General features: G+C 32.9%; 1 protein-coding gene across 1 annotated transcript; it reads left to right on the top strand.

Annotated features, from left to right (window-relative positions):
- The first annotated feature begins 3,004 nt into the window (after nucleotides 1-3,004).
- LOC141641330 (protein FAR1-RELATED SEQUENCE 5-like) lies at nucleotides 3,005-3,514 on the top strand. Its single transcript, XM_074449998.1, has one exon. The coding sequence runs from the start codon at nucleotides 3,005-3,007 to the stop codon at nucleotides 3,512-3,514; it is 510 nt and encodes a 169-aa protein (XP_074306099.1).
- Nucleotides 3,515-10,490: the final 6,976 nt, after the last annotated feature.

Genomic DNA, 10,490 nt, shown 5'->3' on the forward strand with positions numbered 1-10,490 from the left:
GCAGATCTAAGCTCCAAAGGAAATTCATTTGTGCGTGCTATGTAAGCTTCACATATGAGATTTAGAAGGCTATGAACAAGGCAATACTTCAATTCTTCTTGTTCACACTTTATCATATTGTGCAAGAAATTATTTGCACCAAGAGGAGATCGATTTTGGAGAAAAAACATCCATACTCGTGACAAGCCATTGATCTAGAATTTGATGCGATGATTTTATAATGCTGATATTGATACAAATAGTGATCACTTGCAATATAATAGGGGATGATACAAAATCCGGGATGTATTTTGGACCTCATTCATATTAATATACTTACTTTTACAAAAAAAAAACAACAAAAAAAATGCCACCTCATTTTGATTTCTGAATTGTATATGCACAAATTTAACTGTTGTTAGCAGGGGCGGAGCCAGGGTTTAAATTATAAGTTATCTTCCCGGGAAAGTGACAAATAAGCCCCTATTGAAAGAAGCGTAAGCATAAGAACAACTTATATTTTATAGTAACCCTTTTATTTTTTATCATCTATAATAATCACTTCTTTTTTTTTAATTTGGAAATAAAGTAAATTTTTTCGTCATTATTGTCGTGGTTGTTGTTGATAGCGTGTCATATTTTAGACACAAATTCTTTTTTACGACAGTTATACTCGTCTTAAGGTTAAAATGGGACGAATCAATATATATATATATATATATATATATATATATATATATATATAGGCAAGATCCGGTGAGTTTGCCACTTTTCGTGAGTTTCCCCCGCATATATAAGCAAATGAGTTGACAAAACCCAATTATCAAAAATCTAGCCGTCATAATCTGCCGCTTTTCTCTCTCTTTTCCCCCTTTCCTCTCTACCGATAAACACTCTGTTTCATCAAAAAATCAACCGAATTTTTTTCATCAGTTCTTCAAATTTTGATCAACAAATTTGATCAAGAAAATTCATCAGTTCTTCAAATTTGATCAACAATTCGTTCATTATTTTGATTCTTTCAATTAAAACTATCAATTTGTTCATCAATTTTTCTAAATTTGATCCACAATTCTCCGAAAACCCTAATTCTTCAAATTCGATCAAGGTATTGATATTTCTTCCCTATTTCGATTTAATAATCGAATAATTTCAGATAATTGAATCAAATAACAAATTCTCGCCTTAATTTACGTGTTTTTCTAATAAAATTCACTTCAACGATGTTTTGAATTCGAACGATCAAACGCTTACTATGATTGATAATAATGCTGATAATCAAACAACGATGAATTCAGGTATAAATTTGTGACATAATGTTGATATAAAAACTGTTGTTATTACGTTGATAAGTTTTTTGTTCAAATTACTGATTGCATGTAAGTTGTTTTCATATTGTTTTCATAACAGTAATTGCATGTAAAGTTTAACTGTAATTGCATGTAGGTTTTCATTCATGATATCATTCAATATCTAGTATTTGAATAATTGGATTACAATAATACAATAATCGCCTTTACAGTAAAAATAACTTTGTTATTACATTAAAATAATCGCGTGTGCATTGTGGTGGACTAGGCTACCAATTTCACTAAAACCCTTCCCCCTCGATAGAATAATTGCATTTGTATAATACAATAACGCATTATAACGTTAAAATAATTGTCTTTTTGCCTGATTGTGTTTTTCATAATAAATACTATTTTATAGGATCTGACAAAAAAATCCTTACAATAACTACTCTTTAATAATGAAATAACTTTGATATTACATTAAAATAATTGTGTGTGCATTGTGGTGGACTAGGCTACCAATTTCACTAAAACCCTTCCCCCTCTCGATAGAATAATTGCATTTGTATAATACAATAAGCGCATTATAACGTTAAAATAATTGTTTTTGCCTGATTGTGTTTTTCATAATAAATACTATTTTATAGGATCTGACAAAAAAAATCCTTACAATAACTATTCTTTAATAATGAAATAACTTTGATATTACATTAAAATAACTGTGTGTGCATTGTGGTGGACTAGGCTACCAATTTCACTAAAACCCTCCCCTCTCTGATAGAATAATTGCATTTGTATAATACAATAACTGCATTATAACGTTAAAATAATTGCATAATGTGATTGTTTTTTTTTCATAATAAATACTACTTTATAGGATCTGACCAAAAAATCCTTACAATAACTACTCTTTAATAATGAAATAACTTTAATACTACATTAAAATAACTGTGTGTGTATTGTAGTGGACTAGGCTACCAATTTCATTAAAACACTCCCCTCTCTGATAGAATAATTGTATTTGTATAATACAATAATAAGCGAAAAATAACGTTAAAATAACTGCTGCTGCAGAGGTTGTATTGTTTTGTTTTGTATAGAATCTAAGATATTGAAATTAATAATACCATAACAGTTCTCCTGTTTTAATGTTTCCAGGCATTGAAATTAATACTACCAATGCAACAACTTTTTCTACACCTACTGTTGCGTCTGAAACAGGAGAAAATACTATCCATAATCTGGGATTGAGATATACTCCAGGTGGCAGTGAGGAGTGGAATAGGATGGTAGAAAATGGTTTCAAACCTACTCTGGGGTTAATGTTTGTAAAGCTGGAGGAGGCAATAGAGTTTTACAATTTATATGCTGTGGCTTGTGGTTTCATACCAAGGAAGTACACACAAACAAGATTCCGTGATGGTTTGATAGACAAAAAATCAATGGTCTGCAACAGACATGGATTCAAAGAGGATCGCAAAAAACTCAAACCTGTTGTTGAATTTGAAAACACAGAAGAGAAAAAAAAGAGGAAAAGGTCTGTAGAGCCAAAGAAAACAAAAATAACAAGATTTGGTTGCAAGGCAAAAAAATACGGTTTTGTCTTTGTATTCAATGACCTTAAGGAGCTAATAGGGTATGCTATTGATACGTTTTATGAAGGTCATAATCACAAGCTCTGCTCACTCAAAGAACGGGAATTCCAGAAAAACGTAAGAACACTTAACCTTTACATGAAGCAGACAATTGTTAACAATTGTAAACTCAACATCGGGGCTACCAGGACTTTTAGAATTCTGGCGGAACAATCAAATGGGTATGCAAACATTGGTGCATCTCTCACAGATTTCAAGAACTTCAAAAGAAATATTAAATGTTATATAGGTGAGAATGATGCTGACATGATTCTCGATTATTTAAAGGCGCTTTCTCAAACGCAAGATGGCTTTTACTATGCTTACCAAGTTGATGAGGATAATTGTTTGGCTAAACTCTTTTGGGCAGATGCACAAGCAAGAATGAATTATTCCTTGTTTGGGGACACCATCACCTTTGATCCTACTTACGGTACTAACAAGTACCGCATGGCCTTCACCCCATTCACCGGTGTTGACAACCACAAAAAATCGGTGACTTTTGCTATTGCACTTGTCGATCATGAGAACGATGGGTCATTCATTTGGGTGCTTAAGAAGTTCCTTGATTGTATGGGCAACAAGGAACCTCGATGCATTCTTACTTGATCAAGATCCGGCAATTAAACTCGGGGTGCGTTCGTATTCAAGCAAGCAAGACATCGCTATCGCATGTGGCATATAATGAAAAAACTTACCGATAAAGTTGAGTCACAGATTTGTAAGGAGACTGACTTTGTTGAGCGGATATGCGGAGTTGTTTGGGATACTGACTTGGAACCCATTGAGTTTGAAGAAAAATGGACTCAAGTGATTAATGACTTTGAGTTGAATGATAATACTTGGTTGACATACATGTATGGCAAAAGGCACAAATGGATACCTGCTTACTTTAGGGATTTGCCTTTAGGCTGCCTTTTGAAGACTACACAAAGATCAGAGAGTCAAAACAGTTATTTCAAAAGATTTGAGAGCATAGACGGCACACTTGTAGAATTTTGGTTGCGTTTTCAGAGTGCAATGGAACAACAACGCTATAATCACAGATTTCTTGATGCTGCAAGTGACAAAGACATTGCCACAGGTTTCTTCTAAGACAATGATTGAAAAACATGCCTCTAAAATCTACACACATACTGTTTTCTATGAGTTCCAAGAGCAAGTGCAAATGGCTCCCTGTTCGTGTGCCGTTGTTGGATTTTCTGAGCAAGGAAACATGCACATTATAAATGTTGAAGATGCCTACAGGAAGCATAGAGTATTTCAGGTTATTCAATTTTATAAACATAACTGTCTTTTTACTTTAACATACAATAACTGTGATAAAAGAATACAATAACCGTCTTTTACCATTACAATAATCATGTGAAAACTATACAATAATCACAATTATGCTTTACAATAATTGATGTAGAGTTTATTTGCAATTGTTCTGATTTTTTTCCATAAATATATTAATTTGATAATGCTTTACAAGAAATTGATAATGCTTTACACTTGCCAATTTGTTACAATAATCAAGGATATGCTTTAAAATAATTTGGGAAGAGCTTTACAATAATCAGATACATGAGAGCTTTAAAATAATCAGAGGTATGCTTTAAAATAATTGGGCAAACGCTTTACAATAATCAGCTACATGAAGGCTGATAGAATAATTGCATTTGATCATTTGAATAACTGTCTAGAGATATTACAATAACAGACTTAAAGGCATTACAAAAACACTAACTTGTTCACCAATCAATGACACTACATCAAATTTGTTAAACAATCAATAACAGCTATCTAAACATTAGATTAAAATAATCAGAGGTATGCTTTACAATAATTGGCAAGTACATGTTGAACATAAAAAAACTGAAGGACTTCTACCTTGGTGTTAATTGCTAGTCTGCATAAAATAATTCATGTTGAACTATATAATAACTATGACTGCCTTTTAAAATAACTACACTGTGCATGCAGGTTGCTCACAATAATGAATCAAAGGAAACAACATGTACGTGCAAGATGTTTGAGAGGAAAGGAATCCTTTGTAAACACATTATATGGATTATATCGGAAAAGGACTCGCAAAGCATACCGGAGCAGTACATCGAAAGTAGATGGACGAAGAAATCATATAGAAAGCCTTTGTATGGACTGGATGGAAAGTTATTGCAAGACTACGATCCCACTGATTTGAGAAAATTGGAATTATCAAGGGTATGGTCAGAGTTTTATGCAACAATAAGTGTTCTTAACTCGATGCCTGATAATCGAATCAAGGAGCTAAGTTTGATGCTTTTACAATTCCGAGAGAAAATAAATCCAACCAAAGAGAGCTTGACAAAGGATCAAGAACTGGAAATGCTCTTAGGTTGTTCAGCAAAATCAAATATTACTGTTCTTCCACCCAAGATTGCAAAAAACAAAGGAAGCGGCATGAGAATGAAATCAAACAAGGATAAGGCAATTGAGAAGGCGAGCAAACCGAAGAGGCTATGTAATAACTGCAAACAAATGGGACACCATGACAAGAGAAACTGTCCAAATCCGTTTGTTGAGCATGCTTTGGAGGAAGAAGATGAAGAGGAAAATGAAATGGAGGATGAAGATGAAGAAGAAGAATGAAAAATGAAAAATGCATTACGCTTTAAAATAATCAAGATTACGTTTTAAAATAATCCATATTATGCTTTACAAATAACCGCAAGATTGCAAAATAATTGTGTTAGACTTTTTTACAAGTAATCAGGGGTATACTTTACAATAAGTGTGTTAGACTTTTACAATAATCAAAGTTATGCTTTACATTAATTGATGTTGAATTTTTTTGCAATTGTTCTGATTTTGTTCATTTAATAATACCTTGCGCTATTACAATAATAATGTGAAAACTATACAATAATCACAATTATGCTTTATAATAATTGATGCTGAGTTTATTCGCAATCGTTCTGATTTTTTTCCATAAATATATTAATTTGATAATGCTTTACTGTAATTGATAATGCTTTGCACTTGCCAATTTGTTACAATAATCAAGGATATGCTTTAAAATAATTGGGAAAGAGCTTTACAATAATCAGATACATGAGAGCTTTAAAATAATCAGAGGTATGCTTTAAAATAATTGGGCAAACGCTTTACAATAATCAGCTACATGAAGGCTGATAGAATAATTGCATTTGATCATTTGAATAACTGTCTAGAGATATTACAATAACAGCTTAAAGGCATTACAAAAACACTAACTTGTTCATCAATCAATGACAAACTACATCAAATTTGTTCAAACAATCAATAACAGCTATCTAAACATTAGATTATCGAACAAATCCATCTAGAATTGTTTGCTAAATCCATCTATAATCAATCAATTGTTCTTTTATTTGTTTCGCCGAGAAGGACCAGTAACGGCTGTTGTTTTAACCCTTTTCTTCCCTAATCTTCTGAATTTTAAAACTTCTTTCTCTACTTCCGATATACTCCGCCTGAAAGTTCCCACTTTTTCCAAAAGAGATGCTCTTGACTCGTTGACATCTGACATCAACAAAATAGCAACCATCTCAAGCCATATAGGAATCCTCTCACATTTCTTGTTAACCACATACAATCCTTGCTCGTGATTCCCTTCATATGTGAGCATGTGAAACATTGTGTAAAATCCCGATTCCTTATCACCCTTGATAGTCGCTTTCCATTCAAAATCAACATTCACGAATGTAAATGTGTTAATGACAACTCCTTCTTTTTCTTTTTTTCCTTGTCTCCAAAAAGTCGGAAAAACAGTTAACCTACAAAAGATGTACAAAAAAAAAAGAAAGAATTAGAAAGCACGACTATACAAGAACAAGATTAAAACAATACAATAACTTTGTTACAAAGAATACAATAATTACATGAAAATAGCATTTGTATATGATCGGGAGTTAGAAAAACGTCTTTTAATCTTTGCAAGTCTGTAGAAATCGGATTTTTCCCAATCTTTATGCGACGTATGGTCCAGCACATCAACCGTCTTGTTCATAAAGTTCACACAAACACAAAAGTAGTACTTCTCTAAAGACAACGGGATGAAGACAAGGTCCACATCGATCTCAGAGTTTACAACATTTTCACCTAAAAAATGGGACCAAGACTGCACAACCTTGTCTTTCTGGCTGTCAGTTACATCATCACTATCCGCTGCTTGCTCTAGCATCTCTTCAAAGATTTCCTATAAATACCATAAAACTGTTAATAAAATTGAAGATAAATGATTAAACATTCTACAGTAACTGAATAATGAAAAACAGATCATACCATATGTTGTGTACCAAGGAACATCATCACTGGCGCTTCTTTCTCCTTAACCTCCATGAAATTCAAGACAACTGACCAGCAAACTATTACGCGCAACTCGGTGTAATCTTCGGGCTTCGTAGAAAGAATATCGACCTATCCAAGATAGCATTGCCCGAAAAAAGCAGTTCACTTTGCAAAGGAGTTAAAAAAAAAAAAGCTTAGTAAATTTTAAAAACAATATTTAAAAAATAACTACCAGCAACAATAAACGAGTTTTTCATAAAACAATAACTATGTTAATGTAATACAATAATCGATTATTGTACTACATTAACATAGTTATTGTTTTATGAAAACTCAGTTATTGTAATTGTAAAAAAACATAGAATAATTGAACTTGTAGAATACAATTATTAGAATAATCACACAAACTTGTTTCTCATTGAGTTTGGACAAAAATGAACATACTCATCTGCAAGATTGTAATCATCCAAGAAACAATAATCAACAACTTGTTTCTTCTTGCTTGGCATAGCGCGTGTATATCTGCTGTTAGCCCTCATAACTTTTGAAACAACAAGAAGATTTGTATCTGCCTTGCCACGTTTATTGAGCGACCAAGACCATCGAGTTCGGTCTCGCTACCTCGGCCGATCTAATCATCCCAGCGCTCATAGGTGTACCAGGCATACTCTTTTTCCTAGGCCCCGGAGTACCTACACCATCATCGAGTTCCTCTGCCATAACCCTAAGAGCTTCCAAAGCATCGGCTTCACCCTTGCCGCTTCAACTCGGCTAACCTACGCTTCTCAAGCAAAACAGCACAAAGGTGCCTTTGTCTTTGTAAAATCATCAACCAAATCCAACAATTTTTTCCTAATTTTGTTGATATTGGCTAAAACCAAGATGGCAGACTATCTCACTCTATATATGATCCTTTTCAATGCGTCATGCAACTCGATTTGAACAACTTCCCAAAGATAAAACATCATATGAATCATGACAAAAACACCACAATCCAAATTCTGGGACCCTTCCGATTTCCACCCAAAAGCCACATTTACAAATTTGAAATTGCGGACCTCACTGCCTCTTTCAAAACCTTTCTCGACAAGATAACTACCAAATATTTCAACCTGGTTACATTTTTAAATCAAAAATCATCACTAAAGAACAAGAAAAATAACTAGAAGAAGTAGATGAAAACAAAAACTTATAATAAGGTACATACAATAGAGTTGGTAGCCAACACCCTGATACTATCTTCAAAATCATCATATACACGATTGTCAAGATAGTCCACAGTCTTCCCCACAAAGTTAACAACAACACGTAAAAAAATGATCTCCAAAATGAACAGGAATAAAAACCTGGCATGATAAAACAGACGTACATAAACCTTTGCTTTGTTCTCAACAATAAAATAATCAACGAAAGAAAGAAAGAACAGAAAGAATTGGAAAAATTACCAAATCGGCACCAATGTCAAGAGAACCTTCATTTCTCAATGACAGTGTCCCAAACATTAGAAATTTCCTTTCGTATAAATCTTTCTCATCATCAATGCACTTTGATAAGCTTAAACAAAGAAGCCTATGAAAAATATTACCACACGATAAGAGAAAATGAAATATCACAATGAAAAAACTTGGTTAATCAATACAATAACTACTATTCTGCTTTACAATAACTATCACAACAAAAACAGCTTTCATAATACAATAACTGAGTTTTCATAATACAATAACATTGTTATTGTAATACAATAATCGATTATTGTATTACAATAACAATGTTATTGTATTATGAAAACTCAGTTATTGTAACTTGTAAAAAAGACAGAATAATTGAACTTGTATAAATACAATAACTAAAATACAGTATTAGAATAATCACAGAAACAATAAACAAAATTGAAGAATAGGAAAATTGAAGAATAGGAAAAACTGTTTTAGCTGAATCAAAAAACAAACTAATATACTTTACAATAATCAAGTAACTACAATAGAATAATCATCATAACCATTGTAAATTTATCAAACAAAAATATATAAAAAAATTTCACATACCGAATGACTTGTACAAAAAAACTTCTTGTGGGGATAACCCTTTCCCAACCTTGACCAAAGCATGTCATTAAGTAAGAATGACCAAAGAATCAATCACGTTCGATGTGATCATAGTCTTAGCAGACAATGAAATAATGTCATCTCGAGTTAACATGTGATGAAATGAAAACACAACCATATCCTCCCTGCCACATGAAAACAAATTATATAGTAGATATATTAGCAAAAAAAGAAAAAAAAAGAGAGGGGACAAAAAACATATAATGATTACCCAATTCGTAGGTCATGATCGTGCAGAAAACAATAATCAAGTACAGTCTTCCTCCGCATTAAAATAGGAGCAAAAAGCTCCTTGTACTTGCACAAAAAAACAGAAACTACAATCGCATCGATTGGGTGATTCACAATCTAAATCACACCCTATACCACAAATCCCAAAAACGTATGCTCGGGCATAACGTCCGAATGCAGCAGTAAGCACTTATAACAGAATTATCTTGGATTCTATCCCCAACAACACCCTCGTTGACAACTTTGTTAACAACGTCATCCACACTACTCAAGTCCACGGTTTCATTCTCAACATCAATATTATCAATGCCGTCATCGATTGGCACCTCCTCATTCGGTTTCTCAACCGCTACATCGTAGACCTTATTTTTACCTTTCTCCCGAGAATAAACCACCTTATATTTTTCGGGATCAAACGCAAAACCCCCATTCCTTTCATCTTTTCCCTTTTCATGCTCCCCCTTTTCATGCTTCCCCTTTTCATGCTCCTTACAAAAACTTTCATACAACGGCAGCTTTACTTCCCTGTTTCATTTCCTCAACTTTTTCACAAATAAAATTGAAATATTTAGTGAACAAAGAATCATCGTCACTAATGAAAGCGAGAGTCGAAGAAATCAAAGTGGTCTGTCGAAGAATCTTCAACTGTTGAAGAACCACACTCCTTCCCCATCGCTTCCTTCCGTTGCGTGTACAAATGGAGAAATATCTCAACATCCCTCTTCATCATCAAAAGATGTGCTTGGGAAACCTAAGAAAAAGGAAAAAAAAATGAATAATTATACTAAGTCTTTACAATAATTATAATAACTCTTTACAATAATTATACTAAGTCTTTACAATAATTGTCCTAAGTCTTTACAATAATTGTCCTAAGTCTTTACAATAATTGTACTAAGTCTTTACAATAATTGTCCTAAGTCTTTACAATAATTATAATAAGTCTTTACAAT

This window comes from Silene latifolia, chromosome 2 (genome assembly GCF_048544455.1).
Source record: "Silene latifolia isolate original U9 population chromosome 2, ASM4854445v1, whole genome shotgun sequence".
Classification (NCBI taxonomy): domain Eukaryota; kingdom Viridiplantae; phylum Streptophyta; class Magnoliopsida; order Caryophyllales; family Caryophyllaceae; genus Silene; species Silene latifolia.